The sequence below is a fragment of the Pararge aegeria genome, chromosome 1 (genome assembly GCF_905163445.1).
Source record: "Pararge aegeria chromosome 1, ilParAegt1.1, whole genome shotgun sequence".
Lineage (NCBI taxonomy): Eukaryota > Metazoa > Arthropoda > Insecta > Lepidoptera > Nymphalidae > Pararge > Pararge aegeria.
Window position 1 is genome coordinate 14,184,743 of NC_053180.1, and position 20,135 is coordinate 14,204,877.

Consider the following 20,135-nt stretch of genomic DNA (forward strand, 5'->3'; position numbering starts at 1 on the left):
TGGGCTTTTCATTACGGTCAATGATCGGCTATTTTTTGTATTGGTTTTTTCACTATTATATTAAAATTGCACTCCAATGCATACAATCGTTTAACGTTAAGATATCTCCGCTAGCATTAATTATTATATATTAAAAAATATATAATAATAAGGAATCGTTACTTTGGTATCCCATAATCGTCACCAATTGTTACTTTGCCTTCCACAATAGAACAACCATAACAACTATACAACTATAAAAATAATAGAGAATTATTTATTTATATCTTACCATATTATTTTTTAAGAAGCGTTGATAGCGCAGTGGTAGCGCTCGAATTCACTTTAGAGGGGCCGACTTCGAATCCCAGCATGCACCTCTGACTTTATTAAGTTATGTGCGTTTTAAGTAATTAAAATATCACTTGCTTTGAATTAGTATGTGGAATCCACCAATCCCCACTGGGCCAGCGTGGTGATAAGACTCGTGCCCTGTAGTGTAATGGGTTTATATGATGATGATTTCGATATTATTCTAGTGCCGTGAGGTAACAACTCAGAATCAGTATAGGTAATACGAGGCGACTAAGGGAAAAAACGTAGAACGCAAGCAACACCCTCTGTGCTACAATCTACTGCGATCCAACCCGTCGGCCCAGCGTTGGGATAGTGGTCAAACCCTTCTCTTAGGCTACATGCCCATTAGTTCAGCAGTGGACTGTTATAGGCTAATTATAATGACGATGTTATTTTAGCAATAAATGGGAAAATCCCTTTATGGAGCACTGGGTTGGTACACACTCACACACCAAGTGCTTAAAAGGGTACTTTCCTTAGTTAGGAGATTCGTAATTTTTTATTATTTAAAGGTTTGGCCAATTTTAGTTTATAATATAGTAAATAAGTAAATTGTTATTGTTGCAGCTATGGATTTTTATCTGATTTAAACGTTATTATTAATATTATTATTTAACAACTGTTAGGTGTGGGTTTTTCAGTCAAATTCACAGTTCCAATAAGTTCCGAAATTGTATTTTTTTTGACTAAACAGAAAAGTTTATTGTAACAAATATACTACGCCAAACAGATGTGGGCGTACATGTCAGAGGCAACTTGTGGACATGTAGCCAAAAATAGACGGGGAACACACAGGCGGAATTCTAAGATTACATGCTAGCCACGGGACATTCCGGGAAGTGTCTAGTGACTGAACGAAATGTATGGAAATATATCAAGGATTCGACGGGAAGCAGCGACCCGGCTATCCCTACATACATCTGTTCTCATCGCGCAAAAGGTCCCTTATCTAGCACCTTAAATATTTAAGGCTAAGGCTTTAGCATGTACAAATATTTAAAAAACACACCCCTTATATCGAGTGTCCTGTAAAGGACACTAACGCCCATTTTCACTAACGACGAACAAGGATATACCGTCAACTTTTTACCTATAGTTATCATCTAGGAGTTGGTGAAGCGTTTTTCTATAGACATCACTTAAATGGTCTGGCATTCTATTTAGGCGATTCCTAGATTTAGGGCATAAGACAAATAAATTTAACGAAGATGTATTGTTGCAGAGACCAGTTTTCAAACACGCTCAGAATCAGATGACAGTGACAGCACGTCGAAAGCCACAGTCTCAGGGATGCCTAGACGTAAGTATCTATGTGTGATTGGTTATCTATCATGTGTTTTTTATCTTATTTATAAGGTATTTGTGGATCTCCCTGGTGCAGTGGATAGTGCTGTGGTCTTATAAGGTCCCGGGCTAGAGCTCCAGCAGGCAGTGGCGTTCCTAGGGTCTTGAATTAGAGCAAGCCCAGTTACATATAGGAAAAATTTTACTCATCATATGACCAATATAAGGCAGTGCTTTTTGTGCCTAATGACGAACATCATCTCATCTTTGAAAGACTCTATGATTATGGTCCACACGCGAATTATCATTAAAAATTTCAATAGATAATATAAGTCTGGCTTTTCGGCTTCTATGGTAGTACCGCCACTGCCAGCAGGGGCAATTTTTGGAATTTATAATTTCTGAATTTTCCTTGATCTGGTCACGGAGGCTTCGATCGTGAATAGTTATCAGTTTCTACGCGACGTCTTTCATCAGTGTGGTAACTAGCCACAGCCAAAATCTTCCATTAGACCAGACCAGAGAAAAACGAGAAATTATAAATTTCAAATTGCCTCTCCTGAGGATCGAAAGCGGGACCTGTTACTTAAAACCAATGACTAGAAAAGCCGCTATTTGAAACGTGTTGTCTTTTTTTTTCAAATTCCCGATGATCTTTATCAATAACTAGCTTTTGCCCGCGGCTTCGCTCACGTTAAGTTTTATTTTTGATTTGTTAAATTTACTACAAAGGGTTAAAAAAAGGTCTTGCTGCTTATAGAAAAATATGAACGGAAATTACTTAGAAAATCAGAAACTTTCATATAAATTTTGATCCCCTATGAAATACGTATTTCTTTATTATAAATCGAAAACCTAAAATCAAAGTTTAATTGATGTAGCTTGAAAAATAAATTGATAAATGAAGAATTTTTTACAAACTTTCATCCCATATTTAACCCTGATGGAATTTAAAAAAATCCTTTCCTAGCGGAAAAAACTATTTATTATCATTAAAGTCTTGAGTATACTTACTAATTAAGAGTATTATTGACTTTCATTAAATTACACTTTCAATTAAAATTACAAATCAATTTTTTTAGTACATGATCATGTTATTTTAAAATAATAATTATAAGTTATTTTTTATTTTATTGCTTTATTTTTATTTTCAATAACAAATGATATATTTGAAGTTAGCTGATTTGCTTTTTAAATAAATTATATTTTTTTGTTTACAAAAGAAGGTTAGTTATTTCTTTTATTTTCTTATTTAATATAAGTTGTAAAATAACTCATTGAATTTAATGAGAAAACATTTTATTGCATTCATTGCCGCATATAAAATTTTGAATCAGTTGATCGCTATAGAACTTAATGCATTGAAGCGCTATATGATGGTGATATTTAATAACATGGACATCATATTTACATTCTCCGTGGAAAAATACATGGTCATACCAATTTTTATGACAATCGGTTGAACGGGGCGGAAGTCGATACTTGACAGCGCCGCCTGGTGGGGAGTTAATTCAATGGACATAGCATTTTCTTTTTCTCCGAGGAAAAATACATGGTCATACCAATTTTTATGACAATCGGTTGAACGGGGCGGAAGTCGATACTTGACAGCGCCGCCTGGTGGGGAGTTACATCAATGGACATAGCATGTTCGTTTTCTCCGTGGAAAAATACATGGTCATACCAATTTTTATGACAATCGGTTGAACGGGGCGGAAGTCGATACTTGACAGCGCCGCCTGGTGGGGAGTTACATCAATGGACATAGCATGTTCGTTTTCTCCGTGGAAAAATACATGGTCATACCAATTTTTATGACAATCGGTTGAACGGGGCGGAAGTCGATACTTGACAGCGCCGCCTGGTGGGGAGTTACATCAATGGGCATAGCATATAAACCTTCTCCGTGAAAAAATACACAAGCATACCAATTTTCATAATGATCGGTCAAATAGTTTCTGAGTTTATCGATGACATATATACAAACATCCTCTTTTATATATATAGATTATGACAATTGTAAGTGTCACAGAGATTCGTCTGCAAAATATAAGAATCAAACTATAACATATCATGTAATAGCAACATGATTTTGTGCCTTTTTCTTGCTGCTGCCATTTCTATTGAAAACTTGGCAACTCTTAATATAGTGCTTACCTTTTCTCTAAGTTTTCGTGGAAAGGTATGGCAAAGCATTATTTTTTTACCTGTCAAATTGGTGTAGAGGTTTTTGTACAATAGAGTTGGTACGAAATAATTTACTATCGGGTTGAATAATATAATTCCTTACTCACCTACAGTTTTAATTCTCGGAAAATAAAGGTTCACTAAGCAATAGAGCTTCAAAACTTAAGATCATTATTTGGTGTAAAAAAGATGATTTTGGCAAAATTTATACACCAGCCCGCCAACCAGCATTATTTAATCGGGGAGGGCCTACTCTGAATATACTCTATTCTACTAAGATGAGATATATTCCAACCAATGGAATGTTAAAAAGCTTATGATGATTATTCAAAATCCGAAGATTACAAAAGCTCAATTTTGACTCAAAAATGCATACTTACCTGTTTTTTTAATACGTTTACTTATACATTATGCGGTCGCCAAATGTGTTTTGGATTTGGATTCACATCACGCGAAACATTAGCATTAAGTTAGACATGTCTATCTATGTCTACCTTCTCGTACCTATACACTACCTACTGGCAATCCGCCAACTCAAATATGTCCCGGGAATAGGTCAAAGCGATTAAGTAAACTTTGGCTTTAACGTAACTTAATGTTTGAACGAATTAAATTAGATTGATTTTGATTAATGATAATGATTCAGAGGCTCCCAGAAGGAATCTAATTAGAGATAAGCCGTTCTTTGGACCTATCTTTTGTTTAATTTTTTGTAGAAAATGTAATGTCATTAAACCTATCCTCTGCATTTTGAGCGAGATTGTTTTTTTAGCGATAAGGTACTTATTGTTTGTGTATTGATACTGTAATGTGTTACAAAGTTTAATTTATTTCTTTGTAAATTCCTGATAATATTAGGTATAGGTACAATGTAACTGAAGGTTCGTTTGTTTATTCTTCTTTCACCCACAGAGATACAGAGGAACCCATTGACCCGATTTTTTGCAATTCTTTTATAACTTCTTCATGATAAAATGACTGAAGAATTCTGAAATTTGACGTAAGGTATCTTAAAGTTTTGAAATAATAAACAATACTTTTTCCCCGAAAAGCATACCGGTAAAACTTGTACTTTGTTCATCTTTCACACATCAACATTCAGATTAATTACATTACCAATGTTAATAAATACGATCAATACATACAATTTAGATCAATACCAGTAAATGACTGCTATTACTGTAAACGACTTGTGACAGCTAGCCCAGCCCTACTCCACCGTCTCTCTTTAATTTAAGAGTTAGGCTCTTGTCGGTGTATCCGTTTTCGACCTTCTCCATTCATGTCCCTCTCTTTCACCTCTTTATAAGTCTCCACCCCAATCTTTCGGTTTATTTGTTCCACAAAAGCCAGCCTCGGTTGTCCTCTTTCCTTCTACTTTTCTCTCAATGATATGTGTGATAATTCATCATGTCTTAGTAGGAGGCTAATCATTTTCCCTCTTCTGATTTCTATAGTTCTTATTATGATTCTTTCTTCACCATAGGTGTATGGTGAAAAAAGCAATATTACTAACCTAATACTGATTATAAATCTACAATGTGTACAAGTGTGTGCGCGAGCTTGTATATGTGTTTGTTTTTGAGCGAGTGCTTGCATAACTGTTGATGACAGTGTATGGGATTAAAAAGCAGTGCTTTCAAGATAAAATGTAAGAAAATGCAGGAGTCCTACATTTTCATGCACATATTGCCAAGTGGCGTTAGATATGCAATTCATTAAGTTGCTAATGAAAAACTTAAAAACTGGGACTGTCTGAGACTGATTCCGGCTTTGCACATACACTTGATGATTCTAATTTAGAAATTTGTCATAATGATATCAATTTCTGATTATGAACTAAATTCTGTTTTTTTTTATTTCGATAAAAACCCTAAAGATTTGTATTCACAATACGTCAAAGATTAAATTATTAAGCCAGAGATGCCCATCCAACCATGTGCAGATACTACCTACTGGCTGTACGCCAACTCCGATGTGTTTCAGAATGAGGTCAGAGAGATTAAATAAATGTTATCTAGACCTCGGAAGAACAAGTGTAAATTCTCTTTTTTGCACATGACGAAACATTTATACTTAATTTGTTTGTATAGGAAATTTGTGTTTGTGTTGAAAACGAACATGGTTTGGCGATTTCGGTTATTATTTATCTCAAAATTGACAACCTACATCGATACATTACAATGATGTGTTTCATAATATGAGAGCCTGGGTTCGATTCCCTAGTCTGTCCAAAAAAGGATTGAACCGACCTGGCGTAGCGAACCACCCCCATTCTAATTTCTTTGATTATCCGGTAAAGGGATACTTTGGGGTACTATGCTACTTTTCATTTTATGTTCATCTATGTGCCCTCTACCTATGCATACACCATTATAATCGTGCGCCACGATTAAAAAAAAACAACGAAATGGCACCGGGTGGATGTGCAGGGTATATACAAAAAAGTTTGGAAATCTGATAAAATTTAACTGGAAGAAAATCAGTACCTGATGGTTAGGAAATTAGTGGTGCCTATCTCTGTGTTTAGTTAAGTTTATCAACTAAACATTTATAAAAATCGTTTAAGCCATCCCGCATCGCAGCAGCGTATTGGGCTATGCTCTAAAACTCCTATGAATAAATTTATTGAGATATTTATTTTAAAACCTGCCATGTTTTCCCGCCATAATGAAAAGACAAAACTTTTATTATGTAACGCACATTTTCTCATCACATAACAATTAGCAATGTACATCGTTGTTACTCCATTAAAAGCTCTCTTTAGGCAAATGTATCGTAAATCTCAACTGTAGCGGATGCTGAGAACTTAGCTTGATTTATACGAGACCGTTCTACCGAAAGTAAGGCTTTGTTTTCGTTGCCAAAAGCGATAGCGGAAATGATTTCAATTTAAATACTTGTCAATTACGTAATGTCAAAGTTTTATTGATACGGTCACTCTTCTAACAAGTTGTAAGACACCGGAATATCAAATGCATAACGTGACATAATTAACCTTAAGAATTTACAGTTGAACGTTACTTGTCTAATGTAGGTACTCGTATATACAGTTAAAAACAAAAAAATGTGTCTGCCAAAATCGCCAGAGACAGACACAGACACACTCAGACAAAGACTAAGGTAGTTGGATACCTAGTTAAATATTGAATTTAAAAGACAGGTTATCAGCCCTTACTACGCGCGGTACTTTTCATTTTTCATGAAAAAAAATCTAAGCAGTATAATAATGGACCTAAATAAGTATCCAATCTCTTGATTTTTCAGTTTGCAAGGCATATAAATGATCGTATGGCCATCTCCAGAATGATTGGTACCAGCCTCTATGCCAAATTTCGCACTTTGATACATTGATTTAACGTTTGTGCTGTATTGGTTTCGAATTTGACTATCTCCATAGCGCAGCTGTGAGTTGTAGTTTTAATTCGGAGGACCTAGGTTCGATTCCCAGCCGGGACAATTTGGAAGTTTATAATCTTTGAACTTTCTCTTTTCTGGTCTGATAGGAGGCTTCGGTTGTGGTTACCGACAAAGACGGGCCGCTAAGCGATTTAAAGTTTCGGTACGATGTCGTAGAAACCAATTAGGATAATATGGGATTACTATAAGTGCCACACTCCCTAATAGGTTAGCCCGCATCAACAGCTAAGTTGAAGTGAAATAAAAAAATAAGTCTCTCTTTAGAATTACACACTTATAAACCACAACGCTCACCGCTCCCAGAATTCTTCGAATGTATATATATTTAACCGCTTCCGCTTCCATTTCCGCCATTCCTCTTTAAATGATCTGGGCCTAACTTGAAGAATGCATGACTTACCAGTGCAATAGTTGCGCAGCGGAAACTTTTTGTTGACGTAGTTCTGACTTGAGGCAGAAATTTCAAGTCGAGTTACGGAGACTAATTACATACAATAGCAGATTTTGTGCTGCATCAGATATGTTAAATTGTATAACTTTGCATTGGTATTATGAGAACAGAATCGCTTTAATAATTCCGACGACCTCCCTGGCGAGTGGTGAACGGTCTATGGTCTTATAACTGGTGGGTCTCTGGTTCGGTCCCCGGGGGGGGGGGGGGGGGGGCAATTCGGAAATTTAGAAATTCATTTTATAACTTATCTCGGGTCTGGTCTTCTGGGAGGCTTCGGCTATCGGCGTCACTCATTGCCACTCTGCAGACCAAGCTATGCCACCTAGTAATTATTTAGTAGATTACGAAGCCGCGTACAAATCGATTAGAGTTATGGGTTAACTTAACTGCCATACTCCTAACTGGTTAGCCGGCTACCATCTTGCCAAGCTCTCGGCCTTGTTGTTTCTATTATTAGAACTAACAACTTTTGCTCTACAACTTCTCAAAATTCAGTATTAATTTCTTTCATACAAAAAAATTATGTTATTTCTATAAAGTGACATTACACTGTGAAACCAAATACTTATGATTGGACAACGTCACGTAGTTGGGTCATTGAACGTACGATAGAGTCGTGGTTACATTACAGAGTAGGAACGACTAGAGTAGTGACTTATCTATGTAAAATATTGAATATTTAAAAATTCATTTATTTCAGATATTTTTATTTAACCCGGTATAGATTTCAATCAGGCAGTGTACCAGTTTAAGAGTGCTTCAAAATAAATTGCAGAGAATCTGTGGAGCTATATCAAAATCTAGCTATGGACTTAGTTAGTTGTTTTTTGTTATGGTTTTTTTTTATTCCACCGTAACCATTACGTTTCCTGAGATAAAAAGTACCCTACATCCGGTCCGGTCTCCGGGATGCAATCTATCTCTTTATCTTTAAGTTTCCTAGTAACTAACTAAATTATATCATGATCGGTGCAATAGTTAGCTGTACTGATGCAACGAACAAACAAAGAGCCACACATTCGCATTTAAAATATTAATACTGGTACAAATATACAAACAAAATATTGTAATACCACCTCGATTTAGCCAGTTGACGCGATATTTATGTACACTGTATATCATGGACTTCCGCGCAGTAATGCCCGTCTCTACTGAATGTTTAAATTAAAGGAACTTTTAATTTCATAAGGTTTTCTTTCCATGTTTATTATTAAAGGATTTGTTGGCTTATTTTGCCGTCAATCGATTTAAGTATTTCATACGTTAAACATACGAAGTTTTCCCACTATCACCAAGACAGGATCTGAGGATGCTGGAGAATGAGGGGATGCTAATCAAATCGAGGAATATATCCTGAAAATTGATGCCTATATAATTATTATTTAATATGTACAGTTCGGATGTCAATTGTCATGATTTTTCAAAGCATATGAATTCTGTTAATGATTCAAGTGTTTAATATGGAGACATATAAATCGGTTGTTTTTTTGTTACATTTATTAATCAATTTAAAATATCTTAATTTTTATGATAATCCGTGTTATATGTGAAAAAAAGTTCGAACACTTGATAGAATGGCAGAAAAGCATTTTAAAGCTGTTCTGCCATTCTATTAAGTGTTCGATTGCACACGTATCTGTATTGAAAAGTGCTAAAAATAATTACTTTACCTTTTTAAGCGAGTGCTCTCGATTTATTGCTCGTATGCATATCTCAGTTAATACGTGTATTAATAAACGTGGCATAACGTCGAAATACATATTGTGTTTTGTCACACTTCGACTGACAGCTTTTCGTAAATAATATATAAATAAATGATTTGAAAACTTCCCAACTTTCCATTTACTGTACATTATTCTACTAGTGAAGCCCTTTCATTTATATAGCCATAGGGAGGGAGTTGTGAAAAAATATGTACTTCGCCATTTTCGGACGGTAGACGGAATACATTTTTCGGACAGCCTATTGTCGCGGTGGGCAGCGTCCTTGCTTTCCGAGTCCAAGGCCGTGGGTTCGATTCCCACAACTGGAAAATGTTTGTGAGATGAACATGATTGTTTTTCACTGTCTGGGTGTATATTTATGTGTATTATATTCAGCAAATATTCAACAGCTATCTTAGTACCCATAACACAAGCTACGCTTACTTTGGGCTAGATGGCGATGTGTGTATTGTTGTAGTATATTTATTTTGTGGCGGCGGTTATCTTGCAAATGGATAAAGCGATTTTCATCAAAACAGAATCATATTCGGTTTATCCATAAGGAAAATGCAATGCCACAGACAGACAGTCACACACACACACACACACACACAGACACACACACACACAGACACACACACAGACACACACACAGACACTATTTCAGCGTCATGCAATGTTTATTAATAAGGCTCTTAATTTGAAAATGTTGATGGATGAAACAAATTTTCATTTTCATCTTAAAATTCTTCCTAAAAAGCAAAACCGACGTTGATGATGCCATTTTTCACGCGATCCTCCTAAAAGCACTCTCAAATAGAAATGGAACTTGTTTACAACTGAAACTAGTGTTAATAAATCACAATGTTGTTTCAGGCCACTGCCGAACTCCGCATCACAGATAAAAAACTGCCAGGATTTTATTTCAATGCTTGTAGCATTGCTAAGGTTTTTTGGATACTTTTTCCGTTCACCAGTACACGTACTTTTTGGGAAGCTTTTATTTATATCGTTAGTTTATAAGGGCTGTTAACCATTTGTATGTTAACTCAACTATCAGCTAACCTAAGTTCAAGCCTATCAGAAATAAGACTAAGAAAACTCACTGCCAACTTTCAGGTGTCAGACGGATATTTGAATAAGAAGGATGAGAAATTTTCTTCAAAAGTTTAGCGCTTATGGGTCAAACTGTTTGAAATAAAAAAAAATCAAAGATAACTTTTTCCAAGGAAAGTTATGTCCAGATGAATTAAACTAGTTCTTAATAGTATGTAAGAAGACATAAATTACATGGTTTGCTCGATTGTATCTTTACTATTTGAATAAGTTAAGAACGATTAAGACGAATTTTCCGTGGAAAAAGTGTGTTTGCGTTCTAATTGTAGTTTACAAATAAATATTATACATAAATATTCTAACGCAATAAGCGTTATAATATTTATGTCAGAAAATTTTCTAAAAATAATTAAGGTTCGCGATTGAATTTTTAAATACCGTTGTACGAAGGCGCGTATGAACAATATCATAATATAATATATTATTATTTTTACAAAACTATTTTTAAATGCAAAAGGCAGTGCGACATATCTTGACGGCATAACGTCCCGATTAAAAATAACTTTTGCAGACTAACTTACATATTTTTATTAGTAAGTATTTTAAAATCAAAAGCTTCTTTTTTGCACAAAACTTCTTTACTACATTTTTTTAAGCATTTTCTAAGTCCTTGCTATAATTATTTGGTATTGAATTGATCGATATTGTATCTGATGAACTCTTTTTTAGAATTTTGTTATTTGAAAAATGTATATACTTATTATTTTTCATCAAATAAATACCCAACACCAGATAATTCAAGACACTTAGAAATTTAATTTTAAATGTAAACATTTAAATCATATCAATAAACTGAAAAGTGTAGTTATATGTAGAAAATTAAGTAATGGAGTCTTGTCATGTATCTTATTAGAAAGTCTTTTGTGATTGAATTTTTCGACTGAATTATCAAATGCCATGATCACAAAGTGATATATTTCTTTAAAAAATTCAAGCTTAGTTCGAAAAATCTGTTCACGAAAGGCAAACAACCCATTTAGCGTATCAAATATTTACTGTCAAATATTATTATCTTTATTGAAAGACTGATAACTCTTCATAGAAGTAAGAAGTACTTAATGCCCAAGTCTTTGTGCCAAATCTCTGTTGTATTATACTTTAGTAGAACTTTGTCATTGTTAATTTAACCGAGATTCCTCTCGTCGCAATCCGTATTAATGGATAAAATTTCTCCTTTGACAAAGTTGCATCTACGTCTTCGTGTAACTTCATAAAGTTAGATACTTTGTTAGTAACCTATTTAATATTATTGTCGTCATTATTTATGGAACGTCAAATAAAAAATAAATGTTTGAAGGATTGAGTGTTTTAATACAATTTCCACCTGTGCATTTACCCTGTTCACTTGTTCTGACATAAATTGTACCTGGGATCCGCCTGCTTATGAATCCGTGGACGTGCCAACCGATGAAGGACAGCTGCTGGACATACGTCTTTCATAGGAATTTTGATAATCCACTACACTCGGCAACCCAATAGACGACATTTTTCCCCCTAAGGTAGGGGTCTACCAAGGCTGCTTTTACCATCGCTACTACAGAACCTTAGGGCTCTAACGTCCAAATGGGTTCAGTCTTTCCCACGGTAATAATTTATGACTACGTGATAGGTGCTCTGACTACATATTAAAGCACGAAAGTCTTGCCAAATGCAATGGTATCTCAGTACCCATAACACAAGCTACGCTTACTTTGGGGCTGGATGGCGATGTGTGTATTGTCGTAGTATTTTTATTTATAATGGTAAGTTGCTAGTCAACATCTCCTGAAGATGCTTCGTTAAGTTTAAATTCAGTGTTGTGTTCCATGGAATTCCATAAAGTAACGCCAGCTTCTATCCAATATACCGACATATATTGTGCCTTCATATGGCCTATACCACTTTATAAAATCAACTTACTCACATCTTAGGGTAGATGATCTCTTATAGTCTTTAGATATAAACTTACTGTTTTGCTTATAAATATTTGTGCTTATTATATCACATTTCTTGTGTATAAACAATAGAAAAGGTTTAGAAACCACAGGATAGTAAACTAGTAAATTCTAGGGATAATACGTAAAACCGGCCATTGAAGAATAGATTTATAAAGGTGGCCGATATCGAGTTATCTTTTTTGCATAATATTCGCACGCCACTATGTTGTGCGAAAAAGAAAGCAGGACATCTTCTTGTCAACTCTTTACTCTGTTCTTTAATAGCACGCTGGTGAGTAACTAACTGACATCTTTTCAGCCCTTGGAGATTTACTTTTGTCAACCAATAGTAATATTACCTTTCGAATAGTTTTTTTTTTATATGCTTGATTGATGAAAAGTTTCTAATTACTTCATAAGGAAATTAGATATACTTTGATTTGTCGTTAAAATAGTGCTTAGATTAAATGACTAAATTACTAATTAATAGTAGAATTAATAAAAACATTAAATAATGTGCTAAGCTTTTTTGTGTCCCCTCGGGTAGCAAAACGGAAAGGTTCACACCAGGCGGTAATAAATCATCCGCTACACGCTTCCAGAATTAATGTAACAATGTTTTTATTGCCCTAACTTTGGATTGTAAAGTTCCCTCATACGAGATGCATAAAACGTCGCGATTAGTAAAACGCGTAATCATGATCAGCCCTATCTGACATATAACCATAATGGTCTTTGCACCTACTTCGCAGCAAATACAGGTTGACGAGCTTTTAAGGCATCCAATCATCACATGTTCGTTTTAACCTGGATTGATAGCTTAGTGACCTTAGAGTCCCCAGGGATGGACAATTTCTTATTCTGGACCGTTTCTGAAAATATTTTAACGGAGGAAGCCCAATACTAAATGATTATTGGATCCTACCCGGAAATAGAGCCCAGAACCAACGAGATAGTTAAGGATGTACAGGTACAACGATTATTACGAAACAAAAAAAATCTTATAGCGACAAAACCTGTGAAATACCTAATTAATTGGCGGGTGTATTTAAATTACTAAACTAACTTCCAAATGTAAAAATTTTAGAAATATTAATAAAGATATAATGTGTAGTAAAAATTATGGAGCACTGTTTTTTAAGCATATAAATAAAGGGATTTTACTTCCATCTTAATTAAAAATAAGTGTGTAGAAGTGTATCGTTCTAACAATTAAACGCGCGTTTCATCTATCCATGTTCTAACACAATAATGAATAAACTTTATGCGAACTAAACCATATTTCATATAGACTCTAGAACTTCTAAATCAGCCGCCAGTCGTAAATAAATAAGTTGAAAACGATTTTGACTCTAAACTACAATTTTATTCCCTCAGGAACTGCCGAGCGTTGTTTTCAATTTTGGTAACTTTTTGCCCTTTCTCAGATTCAGTGTTATGTAACGTATTCCCAAAGGTTGTTATTTTGAATCTGGCTATTAAAACGAGTAAATACAAAAATCCAGGTAACTAAGGCGCGTGCAAAACATCTAAAAACACGTTAATTGTATAAATACTGTAAATAAATCCGCATATATAATCTCACAAGTGGACTCGGCAAACGTCGTCCTGCCGAGTAAAGCAGCACCACCTACCGGGTCCGGAAATATACAGAACTACATTTAAAACGGTCCGGCTGTTACAGAGGAGTTAGGTGACAAACACACGTACAGAAGTATTATATATATAGTTTAGTATTTTTCTCACAATAATGATGATGATGATGAAATGGCCAAATCAGCCCAACCATTCTCGAATTTTAGTGAGACCAACGAACGGCAATTCATAATTACAAACATACTATCATTTATAGTTTTTTCTTGTAATGTACGCATCAAAAGTGCCACCTGGCTTACTTGGTTAAAAATATTTTTGTTTTTGTCTTCAATAAAAGTAAATGACATGTCGAATGCCAGTTTAGACAGTGCTAAGTTTAATGACATCAATTGCATTTCCTGTGTCGGTAACCTAATTTTTTCACACATTTTGCCTTTAGAATGTCTTTAATAGAACTAATCTTATCAAAACTAGGTGTCAGATATCATAATTTGTCGACCGAGGTATAAGAACAATTTTTTTCCTGGGAGATCATAACAATGCAACCCGATAAGCCTTAAGAATGTAATGAAGTACTTTACCTTTATATAACGAGCGAGGAATGGGAAAAACAAAGAAAAGTCTCAATCTGCCTCCATCAAAGTGAATGCTACATCAAAACACTTTAAAGTAGAAGTAGGATATTACAAACTACCGTTTGAAATCAATTTCCTTACGTTATAACGTTTTCAAAGCGCCACTCGCGCCGTACGCACGTCACTCAACTGTCGACGTTGACGCGAAAGAATATAACTTAAATATAAATAATGTAAAAATAAACGCTTGTCTGTTTTTTTTATCTTCTCTGTAGGCTGTAATATTAAGATGCGATGAACAGTTATTCACTTTGAATAGGAATAGCATTTTGGGGAAGTCCATCATCTGTGTTCTTACAATGCACATGAAGCGTAATTTAAATAAATCATACGGTTTGTTATTTTATGTATTTCTTATATATTTGTCATGTTTTTGCACAAATGCCACTGAGGTTCCTCACCTCTTCAACGGTCGGCGTTGATGCGAAAGAACACTATTTAAATATAAATAATGTAAAAATAAACGTTTGTTAGTCTTTTTATTCCTCTTCGTAGACTGTAATACTGAGATGCCACCAACAGCTATTGATATTTCATACTTAGACCAAACATAATACGTATGGTTTCTTATACCAAGGATTTGTTATATATTTTTCATGTTTTTGTATACGTACAAATGCCAGTGGTATTGTATACCGTAAACAATACTATAAATATAAATATACTACGACAATACACACACACCGCCATCTAGCACCAAAGTAAGCGTAGCTTGTGTTATGGGTACTAAGAAGACTGATGAATTTTTTTTTTTTGAATAATATGCATAAATACTTAGAACATATATATAAACACCCAGACACTGAAAAACATTCATGCGAAAAACACAAACATTTTCCAGTTGTGGGAATCGAACCCATGGCCTTGGGCTCAGAAAGCAGGGTTGCTGCAAACTGCGCCTAACGACCGTCAAATGCACAGACATTATGGTTATAAAATAAATGTAATTAGTTCTGTATCCAAAATGGAGCCACCCAAATCGAGGTCTCAACAACGATTAAAGATTCACAATTCAAATGTTTGAAATGCTAGACCTCGAAGCGATAACAAACCTTTTAAATATGAATGAATGAATGAATGAATACACTTTTATTGTACACCAAAGAAACAAAAAGTAGTAACAAAGATATAAATACAAATCAAGAGAGTACAATTTGGTATATGGATAAATCCTAACGATTTCCTTACTGTCTTACTTACTAATATTATAAATGCAGAAGTGCGTTCGTTTGTTTGTTTATTCTTCCTTCACGCCTAAGTAAGGACTGAGCAACAAATCAACTTGATCTTTGGCATAAAGTTAGTTGAAATAACGGAGAGAAGTAACATATATTAGTCTCCGTTCTTTATGCCAAAATTAACGCGGGCAAAGAACGGACACCAGCTTCTTTTAATATTAATAAAAAACTGACAAGTAGAAACATAACTTAAGACAAAACCACTGCGCCCATTACCTAGCTTTTGTATTTCCCCTCTCAGAGCTGTATACATCCGGAAGCCTGTGCCGTTTTTTATAATAACAAGCTAAAAAAGTATAAAATAAGTAAGTATCTACCCATATTTAAATAAGGCAAATCCATTGGGACGGAAGTTCGCCATCAACGAAGCAGAGAGAAATTTTAATGTGATTAAAGCCCAGGGAATGTCGGTATAAACGTGTTTTTTGCTTGCTAATATTGATTAAAAGGTTTACTTTTTTTTTACTATCTTGGTAAATTTCCTACCGCAAGAAGAATTTTACTTCAGTGCTGGTTTTGTGGTTTTTAGTTTAAAATGTTTTCAGGGTTCGATAACGAGACCTTCTTTCGCTTGTTATATTTGTTTACTTTTCTTACTATTTTATTAATAATATCAAATTACACTGTCATCCAATGAATTTTAATTTTTAATGAGGAAATCGGATTCTCCAAATTATGATGTATGTGGGGGAGTGGAACATGTTAACCATTTGTTGATCGAATATGCTGGTGATGATCAATGTAGAAGGACATTAATAAGGGTTTTAAAATTAAACCTTAGTGATATAAGTGTGTTTCATACCACATTGTCATCCCCAACTTCTTGGAAAGCCAAAATGATGTATGATCTTCATAGAAGTAGTTATTCATAATTTGTATAAGGATATAGTAAGGAATATTCTGTTTTGAGTTTATTTGCAATAAATTAAAACTTGACGCCGTTTTTGATTCTGTTTCAGCAAAATTGCTACCGTAACAAGAATTTTAGGTATGCGCTGGTTTTATAGTTATTTGTTAACTTAGTTTTGATTCTACACTACGACGTGAGCTAGCAAAATTGCTAAAGCAAACATTTCATGTAGTTTTTGATTTATACGGATATTTGATTTACCTGTACGAATAGTAAAAGTAATAACATATCTTTTTACTTATTTACTTATTATAACTATTGACTTTTGCCAGCTTTGACCTACTTATATAAAAGTTTACATTCAAGTAAGAACAAGGAAGTCACCCTGTGCTTTGGAGAGCAAGTTAAGCCCAAGCCAAGGCCCAGCCCAAGGCAGAAAATAGCCACGTGAGCCTGAAGAGGTTCAATGTTAAAGGAAAGCTAGTGTACATACAAATAAAAAAGCCATTATTACAATCTTGTAAAATGGCATGTCAAAGAAGGCTTCAGCTATAAACTGTTTCAGTTATTTTATTTACCTTAACAGAAGATCGCTACCTTATCTGCTATTGTTTTATGTGAACAAATAAATTTTCATTTCATTTCATTTTCATTTAATTTCATTTAATTTTTCATTTCATTTACCAAAATAATTAATTTTTATTTATATGTGTGGTTATAAGCGGTGTTAGCCTAGTGGTTAGGAATTAGGCTTCAATTTCGGGGGGCCGAGTTGAATCCCAGCACACACCCTAACTTTTCTAAGTTATGTGCGTTTTAAGCAATATCACTTGCTTATAACGGTGATGGAAAAACATCCTGAGGAAACCAGTATGTCTGAGAGTTCTGCATAATTTTCTCATAGACATATGAATTCTGCATTGAGCCCGCGTGGTGGACTACGGCCTAAACCCTTCTCAATGTGGGAGGTGGCCTCTTCCTTGTAGTGGACTCAAAATGGATAGATGATGAGGTAATCATAATTTTTACAGCCCGCCAACCCTTGTTCTATAAGCATAACGGGCAAAGCTACCATCTCATAAAAGCAAGTAAACCTGTTCCCAGCAGTGGCGTAAGGATGATTTTTGTATTTGAGGCTAACGCTAAAAATCGCGTTACAATTTTGAGCTATCCTATTAGAGATAATCCCTCGTGGGTCGGAGCCTTTCACTCTGTGTAGCCAAGGTTAATCTTTTAATCTCCTTTCAACAATAAATGAACTGTATTTTGTGGTTTATGATACAGGATTGTATACACGATATAACTTTAGGGATGTGTATAAATACAATATTTATGTTTATTTAGCAGCCTTTCTGATTATTTTTAGAAATCTATAAGAACATGAAATGCACATACATACATGAAAACAAATAAAGATATTCTATTCTATTTTATGTAGTTACACGAACTATTTATGTGATAATAATCAGGTGCCTAACAGGAATTTCACAATCTTGTTTCCCCGTTACCATTCTACCACAGAACAGAGAGTTACTGTGAAAGGTGCCTAGAACTGTAACATGGCAACGACATAAAGATGCATCCTAATGTGGGTGTCATTCAGGCGTTTTTTTTTCAGTTTCCAGTTTTCTGGTGCGAACGCCTAGTTGTAAAACAACTTGACCAAAGATGCGCAGTCCTTCCCACTGGGCTATCACTGCTTCGGAAGAAGTGATTCTTACTTATTTACATTAATTAACGTCGAATTACTTCCAGTTGGCGAAAACTAGTAAATAAAATTCTCTGAAACACGGAGATACCTGTTCTTATAGATCTCTAAAACTAATCAGTACGGCTGCTAAATAAACATAAATATTGTATTTATACACATTCCTAAAGTAATATTGTGTATACAATCCTGTATCATAAACCACAAAATACAGTTTATTTATTGTTGAAATTAAATCCGAATAGATTTTAGCTTGAAAGATTAGCGCCTTCAAACAGAGAAACAAATTGTTCAGCTATATAATTAGTGTATAGATATGCGAGTGGCAAAAGAAATAATCGGAATTCAATTTAAAAAAGCATGTTCCGGCGAAGAATCTGAAAAAACGTCCCTAATTGAAAATATCTTTATCTCTTAATGCGGAAAAAGAAAGATTTGTTTCAGCACTCGATAGAAATAGCATGTAAGAGCCATTAAGTTAATCGGCTCAGCCACAGTACCACGTGTTCAACTGGCATTGAGATTTTTATTTGAACGTCATACATTGATTCTTTATAAGCCTAACGCATTAATGGTACGATAATATTAGGATCACTTCACTTTTCACACTTCATCATATCTTATAACAAACAAATATATTTAATGACAAAATATGAGAAAAAATTAAAAACATCCTGTACATGTATAGTGAAGGAATATGAACGCACTTCGTTCCTACCTATACTGAGTTATATAAATTATAGAACGTAAACAAAAGGTTTTTACATTTATCATTGTCGACGTACCCGCATTCTAAATGGTAATGTGAATAAGTAACGATTTTGTAGCATTAATTGTGATTGTTAATATATTAATCTATTAGACTAACAAAGCAAAAATTTGTCAACGGCTAGGTGTACGGAAAAATTCTTTTGAGTTTATGCTTACACCTTTAAATAAAGACCTGTGATGTATATTATGTGTAATGAGTTAATAAATAAATAAATAAATAAACAACCCATTACCGGCCTACTACAGGGCACGGGTCTCTCGCAATGAGAAGGGGTTAAGGCCGTAGTCCACCACGCAGGTCCAGTGCGGTTTGGCGGACTTCACACACCTTTAAGTACATTATGGAGAGCTCTCAGGTATGCAGGTGCGATGTTTTCCATTACCGTTGAAGCAAGTGATATTTTGATTGCTAAGAACGCACATAACTTGAATAGTTAGAGGTGCTTGCTGGGACTCGAACTCCTCCCCCCGAAAGTGAAGTTGAAGTCCTACCCACTGGCCTATAACCGCTTCCTTTTTTCACACTTATGAAAAAAAAATCATAAAAGGATCATGTACGAAAAATAATAGAATGGCTATATATACTGTAGAGATGGACGGTTTGTTTGTCAGAAAACACAGTTTTGATTCTTTATTGCACAATGCAGACTATAAACTGGAAACAAAGGCGAACTGGCGATTGGTCCTGTAAATATTATGAACCGATTAATTATCCGTTCGACGATGACCTCTATAAAGTAGATACAAGAAGTATGATTCCTACAAACTACAGGATATGCAGAAGGAAAAGACTGCCCGACTGACTGATTTATCAACGCACAGCTCAAACTACTATGGATTGGGTTGTTTGGTTCGCTAAGAAAGGACTTTTGAAACATCATCCTACAACGGTCGCTCCTTATAAGTAAAGAGAGTAAAATT

General features: G+C 34.7%; 1 protein-coding gene across 1 annotated transcript in view; it reads left to right on the plus strand.

Annotated features, from left to right (window-relative positions):
* LOC120625155 (Down syndrome cell adhesion molecule-like protein Dscam2) overlaps window positions 1-10,751 on the plus strand; it is a 46,325-nt gene extending 35,574 nt beyond the window's left edge. The window contains exons 28-29 of the mRNA XM_039892126.1: window positions 1,559-1,636; window positions 10,261-10,751. Of these exons, the coding sequence (XP_039748060.1) occupies window positions 1,559-1,636; window positions 10,261-10,289 (107 nt within the window). The 3' untranslated portion in view covers window positions 10,290-10,751. The remainder of the gene's footprint in view (window positions 1-1,558; window positions 1,637-10,260) is intronic.
* Window positions 10,752-20,135: the final 9,384 nt, after the last annotated feature.